The 16,027-nt window shown below is 39.0% G+C and overlaps 1 protein-coding gene across 1 annotated transcript in view; it reads right to left on the bottom strand.

Annotated features, from left to right (window-relative positions):
* The window catches only part of PSME4 (proteasome activator subunit 4), a 100,306-nt gene that overhangs the window by 8,657 nt on the left and 75,622 nt on the right, over window positions 1-16,027 (bottom strand). The window contains exons 34-42 of the mRNA XM_014482025.2: window positions 15,271-15,340; window positions 14,622-14,747; window positions 13,942-14,094; window positions 11,802-11,906; window positions 11,166-11,257; window positions 10,184-10,315; window positions 9,413-9,621; window positions 8,153-8,238; window positions 520-648 (exon numbers count right to left, since the gene is read on the bottom strand). Coding sequence (XP_014337511.2) covers window positions 520-648; window positions 8,153-8,238; window positions 9,413-9,621; window positions 10,184-10,315; window positions 11,166-11,257; window positions 11,802-11,906; window positions 13,942-14,094; window positions 14,622-14,747; window positions 15,271-15,340 — 1,102 coding nt within the window. The remainder of the gene's footprint in view (window positions 1-519; window positions 649-8,152; window positions 8,239-9,412; window positions 9,622-10,183; window positions 10,316-11,165; window positions 11,258-11,801; window positions 11,907-13,941; window positions 14,095-14,621; window positions 14,748-15,270; window positions 15,341-16,027) is intronic.

The following is a 16,027-nucleotide window of genomic DNA, read 5'->3' as shown; positions in this document are numbered from 1 at the left end:
CTTCCACTGCCGGGGGTGCAGGTTTGATCCCTGGCTGGGGAACTAAGATCCCACAGATCCCACATGCCATGCAGTGTGGCCAAAAAAAAAAGAAAATTTAAATTAAAAAAAATAAATAAATAAAAATGCCAGAAAATAGACACTCACTTAGGTCTTTTTACCACAAATCAGAAAACAGAAATGAATAAAATAAAGGGGAAATGGTAAAAGAGAATGCTCACCCCCACCCCAATAAGCACTTTGTATCCAAGGTGTTCCAAGAATTAGCTCCTTATGTATACAGAAAACATGGGGGTTGAGTGACCTGCACAAAGTCACAGACGTTGGTGGCAAAGCCATGTACAGATTCTAAATCTGTTTCTTTGGCTGACATATGTCTTCTCTCATGCTAAAAGAAGATTCACAATGAATGCAAATAGCAGGTATTGTGTGTGTGTATCACAGGTGACTCTGTGAAATTCTTAGAATGGTAAACCAAAATTCTAACCAAAGATACAAGTTTCTGATATACACTCTTACTTGATTTAGCACCTGAAGTACCAAAGGCACTTGATGAGGGTAAAGCAACCCCTGAGACATTAGTGATAAACATAACTTTGCATCTCTTTTCAGTTCATCATAGCTATTGTCATTTTCCACTGGGGCAATCTAGAGAACAACAAGAACAAAACAAAACAAAGACATAAATTAAAAAACAGCCAGTAAGTACAAAGGCATCCTTACATGAAAGAAATCACATTTTTAACAACTTCTACAGAAAAAACAAACATATACAAAACTAAAGAACAGTTTAATGAATTCCCATGAATCAACCAATTCTTCAACAATGACAAATTCATGGCTATTCCTTTCATTTTCTGCTCCCCTATTGTCCCCCCTCCCTCAATTATTTGAAACAAATACCAAACATATTTCATCCATAAGTATTTTATTTTTATCACTGAAAGACAAAGTCTCTTATTTAAAAAACATGTCATGAAATTATACGTAAAAACTCATTACAGCTAAAATATGTTCAGTAGTGCTCAAATTTCTCCAAGTATTTCATACATGTTATCACAATTACTTTGGGGGAATCTGGTTCAACATAATAACCATACAACACTGCATTTGGAATGTCTGTTAATATTTAAGAAGAATCTATAAATTTCCTCTACCCGCTTTCAAAATTCCTTTCTTTTAAAACAAGGGGGATGGGGCAGGTCCTTTGTTTTTACAGTCTCCCTTATTATGACCCCCTTTCCTGACTACATTCCTTTGCGGCATCCACTGGCTCTAGTTTGTCCTATAAAGAAGCCATTAGATCCAGAGGTCTGATTTTATTCAAGTCTGACTGGGCACAATATAAGTATTAATAGTACTGTGTATTTCCTTCACTTACATCCAGTTTTCTCTTTTTGCGATGAACTATTATAAAAACATAAGTTTCCAAAATAGTGACACTCATTCCTTCTTCGTTGTTGCCTAGAATGCTTTATGGGCTTCTCTGGTGACTAGTGGTAAAGAATTCACCTGCTGATGCAGGAGACATGCGTTCAATCCCTGGATCAGGGAGATCGGAGATCCCCTGGAGAAGGAAACGGCTACCCACTCCAAGATTCTGCCTGGGAAATTCCATGGTCAGAGGAGCCTGGCGGGCTACAGTCCATGGGGGTGCAAAAGAATTGGACATGACTTAGCAACTAAACAACAGTGGAATGTTTTATACAAAAACCTCTTTCTTACTCAGAATGACTTCCCTAACCTCCAGATGTGAAAAATGAAACAATTTTTTAAAGTATCATTAAGAACCAATGCATTTCAACAAATTTGATGGTTTTAACCCACTGTGGTTACTCTTTTTTATAGAGCTCAAACTGGCTCCAAGTCCTTTGAACAACTACAGCATCCTTGGTTTCTGGTATGACAAGATGACCTAGGTTTATTCTGTACATTTCTCGGTTCAAACCATATTTTTTAAAGAGAAAGAGATCATGTATTAGCACACTTTTTCTTTTGAGTATCTGAATCTTGAAGAGAAAGATGCAAGGAGACAGCACCCTGAAGAGACTATTAGATGCTGTTACCCAGGTCTTCAGAGCTGCTGTGGTTCCTACTCTGTTCTTAAGCTGTTACTTCCATTCTACGAACTATGCAGGTATCTCTGAGTAATTGAGCTAATTTACTAGTTTTGTTGGCACAGTCACTTAGTTTCTAATGCTTACAACCAAAATACAAAATAAGAATACAATGGTATAAAAAAGGAATGATCCTAATCTTTCTTTTGCGTTATCATACAAATTTATTATTTTTAGTGTATCAGATCAGATTCAACTGCCATTAAACTGTGCTAACCTGTAGAAAGTGCTGCTCCCTTAAGATGGAAACACGTCCCCTCTCTCGCCCTGACCATTAGCATTTGAGCTCTTGATTATTCCAAGTTAAAGTCTGGTTAAAGACTTGTAACAGACATTTTACACTGTGCTCTCTAGGTCACAGGCACTATCTTATTTCCACCTCGTGAGGGATACTGCTATTATTCACACTACATAGAAGAAGATAACCTTAGATGTTCAGTAGCTTGTCTAAAATCACCAAAAAACAGCGCCTGTCACAGAAAGGATTTTAAACGAGATCTCTATTCAAAGCCTGTGCTCTGTTAGTTATTCTTGGTTAAAAATCCTCTTCTCTCATTCTGAAGCAAAATGGAGAATCTTAAAGTAGAATACACAAATAACTGAAACTTGCACCTTGTATTTCCAAGGGTTATTTTGGGGAAGGGGGGTATAAAACTGCTTTTCATGGGACAGGAAAAACAATAGTTCATTTAGAATCAAATAAATACCTCAAATATGTCCAAAACAAAACTACTGATCTCATCTCCACTATTTCTGTGCTCCTCCTACAGTTTAGTCAATGGTATAGTCCCCTCTTTATCTTTACTCTGTACATCTCATCTGTCTACACAATAATGCTGTTCATCTGTGCTGTGAGACCTGCATAACCCGGACCCCTTTTACCATGAAGACCTAAAAGAGGTTCTCAACCTCAATATTTGTATACTGAGGTCACGTGTTAGGCCCGTTACTAGCAAACTATGCAGTACAGTATTCTAGTGATTTACAGTTTTTATAAATTTCAAGTGGATTCAAACCATCCTATCAATCTCATTCTCATACACTATTTGCTTGCTGACTTTTTCTCTGAGTGAAGAAAAGGGGTGGAACTCCAGCTGGTCTAACATTCATTGCATATTACCCACTAACAAAACTATAAGCTCATATTCCATACCCACTGTGAAAGGCAGTGGAAAAAACTTGAAGCACCACTGCCCTAAAGACAAATCAAATCTACACCAAGGACTCACAAGTTACAAAGGCATATATATACATATACTAATAGCCACCGTCCACTTTTACATAGAGAAGACCCCAAAGGTATTCTGGGCATCAGGCCCTACAGGGCACTTTAAAAAGTATTTTAGTAGTGAATCCTTTGAAAATTACCAGGAGTGTTATCTTTTGGAATCTCCTAAAGACAAAACCAGAGAAGGCAATGGCACCCCACTCCAGTACTCTTGCCTGCAAAATCCCATGGATGGAGGAGCCTGGTAGGCTGCAGTCCATGGGGTCGCTAAGAGTCTGACACAACTGAGCGACTTCACTTTCACTTTTCACTTTCATGCACTGAAGAAGGAAATGGCAACCCACTCCAGTGTTCTTGCCTGGAGAATCCCAGGGACGGGGGAGCCTGGTGGGCTGCTGTCTATGGGGTTGCACAGAGTCGGACACGACTGAAGCGACTTAGCAGCAGCAGCAGCAGCAGCAGCAGCAAAGACAAAACACACTGTGGCAGATCAGAAGTTTAGCATGCCATTTGCTTATAAATAGTAACAAGGGCCCTGGTTCTTAAACAGCAACAACTGGACTGACCAGTAGCTATCACATAGTGGTGATATTTGTACTAAGCCTTCCCAATCTGCAATAAGACTATACTTATCCACAACCAACCACAGCATCACTATCAACTATAATTCTGGAAACTACTACATTAATCTTAGTTTACCAGCTTCAATCACTGAGTGGATGAATGATTAAAAACACCTCAGGTTGTATCTTACAGCAAATAAAACTTCAATATGATCAATGGAGACAGGTTACTTTCTGCAAGTGTTCGTTAGAACCAACGATATACAGTGCCATTCAACATTATAAAATAAATACAATATGCACGCACGTTAAGTCACTTTAGTCGTGTCCGACTCTTTGCAATCCCCATGGACTGTAGCCTGCCAAGCTCCTCTGTCCAAGGAGTTCTCCAGGCAAGAGTACTGGAGTGGGTTGCATTCCTTTCTCCAGGGAATCTTCCTGACCCAAGGATTGAACCCGGGTCTCCCACATTGCAGGCAGGCTCTTTACCATCTGAGCCACCAGGGAAACCCAAATACAATATACTGAACATTTTGATTTTTGGATTTATTACACATTGAATTAAAAAGTCAGAAACAGTTATATTCAAAAATGCCACTGTAACTTTCTTTTAAGCAAGCAGTATTTTCCTAAACTATTATTACTTGCAAATTGGCTCTCAGTGAAACAATATTCTGTCTTTAGACTTTTCACATTAACTGTCAAAATCTTACTCTTACCTAATATTAAAAAGATAATTTCAACAAATATTTAACTCAACGGCACAGGAGCGGCAGCTGCGACAGCGCAGGAATGGCTGAGAGAAGCTACCCCACGTCCAAGGTCGGGGCGGCAACCGAGAGGAGCTACCCTACGTCCAAGGTCAGGGCGGCAGCCAAGAGGACCTACCCCACATCCAAGGTAAGGAGCAGTGGCTGTGCTTTGCTGGAGCAGCCCTGAAGAGATACCCCATGTTCAAGGTAAGAGAAACCCAAGTAAGATGGTAGGCACTGAGAGAGGGCATCAGAGGGCAGACAGACTGAAAACACGATCACAGAAAACTAGCCAATCTGATCACATGGACCACAGCCTTGTCTAACTCAATGAAACTAAGCCATGCCCTGTGGGGCCACCCAAGATAGATAGGTCATGGTGGAGAGGTCTGACAGAATGTGGTCCACTGGAGAAGGGAATGGCAACCCACTTCAGTATTCTTGCCTTGAGAATCTCATGAACAGTATGAAAAGGCAAAAAGACAGGATGCTGAAAGATGAACTCCCCAGGTCTGTAACTGCCCAATATGCTACTGGAGATCAGTGGAGAAATAACTCCAGAAAGAATGAAGGGATGGAGGCAAAGCAAAAATTACACCCAGTTGTGGATGAGACTGGTGATAGAAGCAAGGTTTGACGCTGTAAACAGCAATATTGCATAAGAACCTGGAATGTCAGGTCCATGAATCAAGGCTAATTGGAAGTGGTCAAACAGGAGATGGCAAGAGTGAACACTGACATTCTAGGAATCAGCGAACTAAGATGGACTAGAATGGGTGAATTTAACTCAGACGACCATTGTATCTACTACTGTGGGCAGGAATCCCTTAGAAGAAACGAAGTAGCCATCACAGTCAACAAAAGAGTCTGAAATGCAGTATTTGGATGCAACCTCAAAAACGACAGAATGACCTCTGTTCATTTCCAAGGCAAACCATTCAATATCACGGTAATCCAAGTCTAAGCCTCTACCAGTAACGCTGAAGAAGCTGAAGTTAAACGGTTCTATGAAGACCTATAAGACCTTTTAGAATACCCAAAAAAGATGTCCTTTTCATTAGAGGGGACTGGAACGAAAAAGTAAGAAGTCAAGAAACTGCTGGAGTAACAGGCAAATATGGCGTTGGAGTACAAAATGAAGCAGGGCAAAGGCTAATAGAGTTCTGCCAAGAGAACACACTGGTCATAGCAAACACCCTCTTCCAACAACACAAGAGAAGACTACACATGGACATCACCAGATGGTCAATACCGACATCAGATTGATTATATTCTTTGCAGCCAAAGATGGAGAAGCTCTATACAGGCAGCAAAAGCAAGACCGGGAGCTGACTGTGGCTCAGATCATGAACTCCTTATTGCCAAATTCAGACTTACATTGAAGAAAGTGGGGAAAACTACCAGACCATTCAGGTATGACCTAAATCAAATCCCTTATGATTACACAGTGGAAGTGAGAAATAGATTTAAGGGACTAGATCTGATAGAGTGCCTGATGAACTATGAACGGAGGTTCGAGACATTGTACAGGAGACAGGAATCAAGACCATCCCCAAAATATACCCATTTGAATGCAGAGTTCCAAAGAATAGAAAGGAGAGTAAGAAAGCCTCCCTCAGTGATCAATGCAAAGAAATAGAGGAAAACAATAGAATGGGAAAGACTAGAGATCTCGTCAATAAAATTAGATACCAAGGGAACATTTCATGCAAAGATGGACTCAATAAAGGACAGAAATGGTATGGACCTAACAGAAGCAGAAGATATTAAGAAGAGGTGGCAAGAATACACAGAAGAACTGTACAAAACCCAGATAATCACGATGGTGTCATCACTCACACTCACCTAGAGCCAGACATCCTGGAATGTGAAGTCAAGTGGACCTCAGGAAGCATCATTACGAACAAAGCTAGTGGAGGTGATGGAATTCCAGTTGAGCTATTTCAAATCCTGAATGATGATGCTGTGAAAGTGCTGCACTCAATATGCCAGCAAATTTGGAAAACTCAGCAGTGGCCACAGGACTGGAAAAGGTCAGTCTACATTCCAATCCCAAAGAAAGGCAATGCCAAAGAATGCTCAAACACAACTGCACTCATCTCACATGCTAGTAAAGTAATGCTCAAAATTTTCTAAGCCAGGCTTCAGCAATACATGAACCATGAACTTCCAGATGTTCAAGCTGGTTTTAGAAAAGGCAGAGGAACCAGAGATCAAATTGCCAACATCCACTGGATCATGGAAAAAGCAAGAGAGTTCCAGAAAAACATCTATTTCTGCTTTACTGACTATGCCAAAGCCTTTGACTGTGTGGATCAGAATAAACTGTGGGAAATTCTGAAAAAGATGGGAATACCAGACCACCTGACCTGCCTCTTGAGAAACCTGTATACAGGTCAGGAAGCAACAGTTACTGGACACGGAACAATAGACTGGTTCCAAATAGGAAAAGGAGTACATCAAGGCTGTATATTGTCACCCGGCCTATTTAACTTATATGCAGAGTACATCATGAGACATGCTGGGCTGGAGGAAGCACAAGCTGGAATCAAGATTGCTGGGAGAAATATCAATAACCTCAGATATGCAGATGACACCACCCCTATGGCAGAAAGTTAAGAAGAACTACAGAGCCTCTTGATGAAAGTGAAAGAGGAGAGTGAAACAGCAGGCTTAAAGCTCAACATTCAGAATACTAAGATCATAGCATCCAGGCCCATCACTCCATGGCAAATAGATGGGGAAACAGTGGAAACAGTGGCTGACTTTATTTTTTGGGGCTCCAAAATCACTGCAGATGGTGACTACAGCCATGAAATTAAAGGATGCTTACTCCTTGGAAGGAAAGTCATGACCAACCTAGACAGCATATTAAAAAGCAGAGACATTACTTTGTCAACAAAGGTCCGTCTAGTCGAGGCTGTGGTTTTTCCAGTGGTCATGTATGATGTGACAGTTGGATTATAAAGAAAGCTGAGCACCGAAGAACTGATGCTTTTGAACTGTGGTGTTGGAAAAGACTTGAGAGTCCCTTGGACTGCAAGGAGATCTAACCAGTCCATCCTAAAGGAGATCAGTCCTGGGTGTTTATTGGAAGGACTGGTGTTGAAGCTGAAGCTCCAATACTTTGGCCACCTGATGAAGTGCTGACTCATTTGAAAAGACCCTGATGCTGGGAAAGATTGAGTGCAGGAGGAAAAGGGGACGACAGAGGATGAGACTGTTAGATGGTATCACCAACTCAATGGACATGGGTTTAGGTGGACTCCGGGAGTTGGTGACTGACAGGGAGGCCTGGCATGCTGTGTTCATGGGGTCGCAAAGAGTCGGAAATGACTGAATGATTGAACTGATCACCTAATGATTTTCCCGTGATGACTTTTTTTAGAGATGTACACAAATCATACAGCCTGAAAACTTATCAACCCTCTGATAATAATTTCTTTTGAAGGTCAAAAGGGGATGCAGCTTTAATTTCAGACATAAACTTACCTTAAAGAACAAAGGCAGAAGCTGAAGTTGTTCTGCGACTGCTGTAGAGAATGATCTTCCTGCACTTGCCATCAGCCATTTCAAAACTTATGGAAACAAAAACAAAGAGTCAGTCTTCACTACTGAGTTAGAGACTACATAAGGTAGAATAATTCTATGATATAGTGCAACCCAGAAAAGCACTGAGAGCTCTTCAATGTAAAGAAAGAGATCATCTGTGTTACTTCAGATTTGATCAGCAGTGTGACAGGATCCTAAACAAAGGTTATCAACCAATCCAGGGAACTGAAATCACTTTCAAAAGAATCAATCGGCTAGCTATAGATAACTATTTATCTACAAACAACCACATGAAGTACAGATGAAAACCAGCCTTCAAACATCCTCACAAAGCAAAAATGATAATGAAATTAGTTGTTTACACTCCTAGTAAAGATCTACAACTCAAAAACAACAAAACAACCTAATTCAAAACTGGGCAAAGACCTTGACATTTCTCCAAAGAAGAAACAAAAATGGAAATGAAAAGAAACAAAAATGAAAAATGAGGGCAATGTAAATCAAAATAAGATACCTTCTTCACACCTACTAGGAGAGCTATTGTCATAAAAACAGAAAACAAATGTTGGCCAAAAGGTGCAAAAGTTGAAATCTTTCTAATACTGCTGTTTGGAATATAAAATGATGAGGCCACTGTAGAAAATACCTTGGTGGCGCCTCAAAAAATTAAACATAGAATTACCCTATGGTATAGCAATTCTGCTTTCAATACCCAAAAGACATGAAAGCAGAGACTCAAATATAACTTTATATTAACATTCATAAAAATACTATTCATAATAGCCAGAAGGCATAAGCAACCTAAAAGTCTATGAATAGAAAAACACTGAAAACATTACACAAAGTGAAAAAAGCCAGACATAAAAGGAGAAATATTTTATGATTCTCCTTACATGAGATACCTAGAATAGGCATATTATAGAGACAGAAAGTAGATTGAAGGTTGTCTGAGGCTGAGGGAGGGGAGAATGAGGAGCTATTTTTTAACGGGTACAGAGCTTCAGTTTTGCAAGATGAAAAGAGTACAAAGATGGGTGAAAGTGATGGCCATACAATAATGTAAACTATTTGATGCCACTCAACTGTAAATGTTATATTATGTACATTTTACCATAATAATTAAAAAAAGAGAAAAAAGTCAGTAGGATAATCTAAAGTATCTGTTTTTAAAGGGGGTTTCTACTAACTTGAGCCACTCACTAGTTTTTAAGAGTTTAATGCCCTGGGTTCGTTCATCTTCTTCACCAATTCCATTTTCTTCCATAACATGGTTCTGAATTTCTTCATCTACATCCATGAGGGGTTTCAACTTCTCTAGAATTCGAGCAGTAAACTCAGGGACACGAGGTGATGCTGTTGGTGCAGTGTTTGGCAAAGAAACATCTATCATGAATATATAGGTCAGCACACTGTAAAATAAAATATATATAGTAAGAATAGATCCCACATTATGGATAAAACTAAGGTTCAAAAGTATGACCCAACCAAAGTAAATCTGCCCAGGACAATTCCTGGAGAGGAACTTGTGCCTACAACTTGTGCCTGTGCCTACAACTCTGAGGTATTAAAAACTGCAGTGTGGCAACCACTCCCCACTTGCTTGTGAGCACAATACCATTCTATTTTACATTCAGAAAGTGCAAGCGTAGTTGCTCAGTCAAGTCGGACTCTTTGGGACCCCAAGGACTGTAGCCCACAGGCTTCTCTGTCCATGGAATTCTCCAAGCAAGAATACTGAAGTGGATTGCCATTCCCCTCTCCAGGGGATTGTTCCAACCCAGGAATCGAACTGTGGTCTCCTTCCGTTCAGAGCCTCTCATCTAAGGTCCCACAATACAATATAAAACAAAATCTGAAGAAAAGTATATCACAAAACTCAACAGTAACATAAACAGTATGTATTATTTGACACCAAAATTTAATAAAAAGGACTCAAGAGGTATACCATACCACAGGGAAAATAATACCCACCTCCCTATTCTTTCCCTAACATTTTTGTAAACCTGGGTGAGTTTGGGCTCCAAATACTTCAGTAGTCTATGCAATAACTCAGGCACTCTCCACTCTTGCTGGGCAAGGCCGCCTTGGAGGACATAGAGTCGACTAAAAATCAAAACAAATGAGAGCTGGGTTAGTGCCCCTCTCCACCTTTGCCTGTCCCCCACTCCCCCACTCTGTGGCATGTGGGATTTTAGTTCCGTAGCCAGGGATCAAACCCATGCCCCTTCAGTGGAAGTACAGGGTCTTAACACTCGAACACAAGGGAAGTTCTGCCTTTACATGTTGACAGTCTGTATTCTACCTAAAACTGTTTCATTTTCAAGCTGACAGTATAGAACAGCATCTTTAGGAAGATTTTATTATTTTTTTCTACATCATTTTCTCTGTATTCCATTTCATCTCCACTACTATACAGACAAAAGAAACAGACTTTAGAATACTCACTGAGTTAATCTCTAAGCATTAGAAGTTTCCTTACTAATTAATATTAATAATAAATGACTTTTCTTATTAACAGGATTATCTAGATTTCCTTCTATTGTTCAGTAATTTGTTTTACAGCTCCTTATGCCCAAGTATATTTTTCCTTAAAAGGATTACTATCTTCTTTCCTAATAGGAAAGTGTAAAAAATTAGATCATGTGATAAGGAAGTTAGTAATATCATAATGGTACAAAAGAGCAGTCCTGACAGAAAAGATGTTAACAATAGAGTAGGCTGGACCTACTTTTTGTTTGAACTGCTCAGGCTGCCTTCATTTCTCCTACTTGTTCTCAAGTGAGAAATAACTCTACTTAGCATCATAGGTTGTATGTAAATGGACTATGGTCATCACTCAGAAGAACCGGGTTACGATATGTAGCTGTTAGAGGTGCAGAGCTTCACTTCCACTTCTACATCAAGAACAAAGATGTTATCTTTTGTTAACCTCCTCAGTTTCCTTCTTATTTACCATGCATCTACAAAGGATCCTCCTTCACCACTCAGTGGTGATTCCAACAGCAGTTCAAAAAGCCAATGAAGTTTCCGGGGATCTCTGCTTTCCTGTGTTGAAAACATAAAGTAGCAATTAAAACAGGGGCCATATAATTCTGCAAATAAATCAGACATCCTTACTTTAGAAATATAAACAAACCTAAGTCTTGAGGAAGAAAATCAAATTAAAACTTATGGGTGAGTCAAATCCAAATGTAGCTGATGTTAGGAAGAGCAACAGTGAGAAAACTGTCAGCTAATCAGACTGTTTTAAATCAAAGTATAACTGCTCTGCACGTTTCTGTTGTCAAAAATGACACCTATAACCTTGTATCATCTGGCTTTTACTATATATAAGTGACACTTCTAGGTATATGAGTTGGCTTGTCATTTAATCTAAAAATGCAATTATCATGGCAAAGAAGGTATAATTATTACTTAAGAGTTATCACTCAAGGCTTGTTTAAAAGGCTAAACAGCACCATCTCTCCAGTTATGTAAGAGGACAAAATTTCAGGATCAAGAAATATGAGATTTTACATATTTTGAGATAGGGTATGAAATAGTTTGAATAGATCATTAGTGAGACACAAAAATGAAGAGGAAAACTTACACAGGATGTTGCTATACAAGTTCCCCAGTCGTTGTAAGTTTCTACTGTAATGTTGGACAATGCTGTTCGAAGTAGAGGACATAGAAGTTCCCAAAGCTTCTCCACCTACTCAAATAAAATATAGAAGTTAACGATACTCAGAACACTTTTCTTAAACTATCTGTTCCTGCAAACCCACACATACAAATACACAAACTGATCTTTCCTTTATTTCTTAAAAGACCCAAAGAATTGAAGAAGGTATCATGATACATGAAAACATGGCCAGATAATACGGCAATTTCCTCCCCTCTTCCCCCCGCAAAAAAAAAAAAGAAAAGAGGAGACAACTTATATGGTTCTGTACAAAATCTCTCCTACTATTGAGAAGTTATCTATTCAAATGTCTGAATAACATAGTACATTGAGCTAAAACAAAACCTCAGTCATCTCTGTATTTTGCATGCTTACAGTCACAGGATTGAATTCTAATACAGGAACCAATGACATTTCAATACAATTTAGTATTACCTGAAAGCATCATCTTTACATTCCAAGTTTTGGGTTATTATAAATAGCATTTAAAAATGTGTTCCAGTTACACAGGCAGTGAATATATGGGTCTAAACACTGAACTGCTTCTCATAGTTTAGTGAGAGCACAAATATCCTTGACAAAATGCAGATTCTGATTAATTAGCTCAGGATGGGTCTTGAGATCCTACTTTTCTAATAAACTCCCAAGTGATGCTTAAGCTACAGGTCCATGAACCCTACTTTAGTCAAAAGGACCTATGTTAAGACAAATGGGGAAGAGATGGTTTGTGATAAAATTTCCAGTTTAGCATTAGACTCTGAATAAAAAGGAAAACAAGCTATATTTTATAACAACTAAAAAGGAAAGGAGCTGTATTCTGGGATTGAGGTAACTCAAAAATGATAGAGAAAGGATGACAAGGCTACATATTAACATATTTACATAAAACTGCTTCATGATATGCCAGGAAAATGGCAATGTTACAATCTAACAAATTCTTTTATTTAATACATGATTTGAATAAGTATAAAATAATATATTAATATATTAAAAAGTGTTCATAATCCTCCTACGTGTAATTAAGTATGAATGTTTTCAGGCATTCTGAACATTTTACCAGGTTACTTTCAGTCTAGTGCATTTTGCTAGGAAAGAAACTAACCTTGAGGTGGATATGTAAAACTTAATCTTACAATTCAAAAGAGGGATACTCAAAACAAGGCTGTCAAATTCAAAACCATCTACAAGACCAAATGAGTAAAGCAGCACAGAGGCTAAGAGAAAAGACTTCAGGAGAAGCTAGAGAGCGCCTCATGAAGGGAGACGCTCATGCACAGCCCCAGCCAACTGATACAGTGCAGCAACATGGGAGCAGGGTTCCAGGAGCTTCCTGTTTTTCAAGAGAAACTAAAGTTCTTTTTGCATGACATACCTGGATGGAAAATAATTCAAATTGTAAAAGATATTCAGTGCCACCTACAGAACATGACTCTGTGACCTATACTCTAAAGCAATGGAGAGTCAAAAGTGAAAGCCGCTCAGTCGTGTCTGACTCTTTGAGACCACTTGGACTATACAGTCCATGGAATTCTCCAGGCCAGATTACTGGAGTGGGTAGCCTTTCCCTTCTCCAGGGGATCTTCCCAACCCAGGGATCAAACCCAGGTCTCCCGCATTGCAGGCAGATTCTTTACGAACTGAGCTATCAGGGAAGAAAAGCAATATGGAGTCAAGCATTTAATCTTTTAGGTGCTAATATCATTTTTTTTTTAAAGATGCGTGTCTCCTCGGTGCAGCAGTGAAAATGTTTTGATAAACACATACTCTGCTGTCCATTTTGGAGGGCATGGGCACCGCAGGCTGACCCCGTGGAGATGAGATAAGCACACAGGACCACTGGCTGCTCCACTGCTGTTCCCACCACCATCCCCGTCAGACACCTGTCCGACCACCTGCCGCCTCACTCCCTCAGCAGGACTGCTGGCCCCAAGGTGGCACTTGAACACAGGCAGAGGGGCAGAGGAGGCTGAGGGGACTAATCCAGGTGTTAATACCCAATGCGTTGGGAATTGCTACACAAATGGACAATGCAACTTTAAGAAATGTGGTCCACAAATTACATCACCTTTTCAAATGTCCAATGCTTAGAGCCTCTGATTAAGCCAGCTATAATTTCTGCAACACATCGCTGGGTGCTCTCATGTGAATCTGCAACCAAACGTTCTAAATGGGGCTTCAGAACTGGGAGGAAGGCATCATCAAAATTTCTGAATATACCCTATGCAAATAAAGAAAAAGTTCTTCAGTACTCAAATGACTACATCTCCATTATAACATGCTCATATTTGTTTACTATATTACTACTGTGCTTAAAATAATCCATGTTCTCACCTTAGAACTTAACTGCTTTAACAATGTAAGTTAAAATGATAAAACCACTTGTCATTTGCCACATCACATTAAAATATAATCAATGAAATAAAACTTAATAATCTTTCTGATCTTACAAATATCACACACACCTCAAGAAAAATCAAACAAATATGAAATGCATACAGTCTTGTGGGTTTTGGTATTTTATCTCTACTGCTAATTACAAATATTAGAGATAAACACTAAAAAGCCTGGTTTTTTGAATCCTAAACCTTAAGCCAAGATGAATACGACAGGCATTACTTCTAAAGTAATTTTAAATAAAGGTAACAGGTGACTAAACTCAAACTTTGATCAAATACTTTAGAACTCACAAACCTACAAACTGAGAATCACTAAGCTTTATGAAAAGGGTATATAAATAACAGTTACCTTAAAGAGGCAAAAACGTCGAGGATTAAATTTATCTTTTCCTTTTCTGTCTTCTAAAGATAGAAAGGTAATTAACTGTTCGACAAATTTAGGATCAGAAAAATGATCAAATATAATCTGTTCTGCCTTAAAATTGGAAAAAAAAAAAAAGAACATTCAGGGATTAAAATTTATTCAAAATTATTTCCATATTTATAAACTACCATAAGTTAAAAGTAAACTTTGTTCAGAATTACAGAAGCTACAGCATAAACGTAACTGAGGAAGACATAAATTTAAAATTCTTCAAAATGATAAAGAAGTTCTATGAAGACTGAGAGGTTCCAACTTAAATCTATAAATAATTATTTACTGATTACCCACCATTTATATGCAATAAAAAACTAAAAGTCAGTACCTAAGTGAGTGCTAATTAGGCAGTTGAGAGTGACTTAGAGACATAAGCCTTGTGACAGCTGGTCCTAAGAGAAGGGAGGAGGGTTGGGGCAGGGGGAGAAAGGGAGTATACATTTGCCAGCACTTACTGTACTACACTGCAGGACACAAATTTGGGGGAGAAAAACGTGAACTAAGTTCTAATAAATCAATAGCCAAAAGCAAGACGCATGTGAACCAGGTGTGTTCACAAATGGTGAAATTAGATGCTTACCTCTGTCAAATCCTCCCTGCTTCTGCCAAGCTTAGGTTGCTCCTCCACACCAGCATAAACAACCATATTCCTACACAGTAAGAGTTTGTATTGGTAACACACGTAGATAGACAACAACATTAGAGCTTCATGGATAAAAAGCATGAGATGTCCACCAGCAGACGAATGGGTAAGAAAGTTGTGGTACGTATACACAATGGAATATTATTCAGCCATTAAAAAGAATACATTTGAATCAGTTCTAATGAGGTGGATGAATTGGAGCCTACTATAGAGTGAAGTAAGTCAGAAAGAAAAACACCAATACAGTATACTAATGCATATATATGAAATTTAGAAAGATGGTAACAATGACCCTATATGCAAGACAGCAAAAGAGACACAGATGTATAAAACAGTCTTTTGGACTCTGTGGGAGAAGGCGAGGTTAGGATGATTTGAGAGAACAGCACTGAAACATGTATATTTTCATATGTGAAACAGATCGCCAGTCCAGGTTCGATGCATGAGACAGGGCGCTCAGGGCTGGTGCACTGGGATGACCCTGAGGGATGGGATGGGGAGGGAGGTGGGAGGGGGTTCAGGACGGGAACAGATGTACACCCATGGCTGATTCATGTCAATGTATGGCAAAAACCACTACAATATTATAAAGTAATTAGCCTCCAATTAAAATAAATTAAATAAAATACACAAAAAAATCTATCAGGTCGCGCATCCTAATAACATAGATTACTAGGGTCAATAAAAGACAAAG

Source organism: Bos mutus, chromosome 11 (genome assembly GCF_027580195.1).
Source record: "Bos mutus isolate GX-2022 chromosome 11, NWIPB_WYAK_1.1, whole genome shotgun sequence".
NCBI classification, from domain to species: Eukaryota; Metazoa; Chordata; class Mammalia; order Artiodactyla; family Bovidae; genus Bos; species Bos mutus.
The sequence above is the reverse complement of the archived record's forward strand: the minus strand, read 5'-3'. Positions and strand labels throughout refer to the sequence as shown.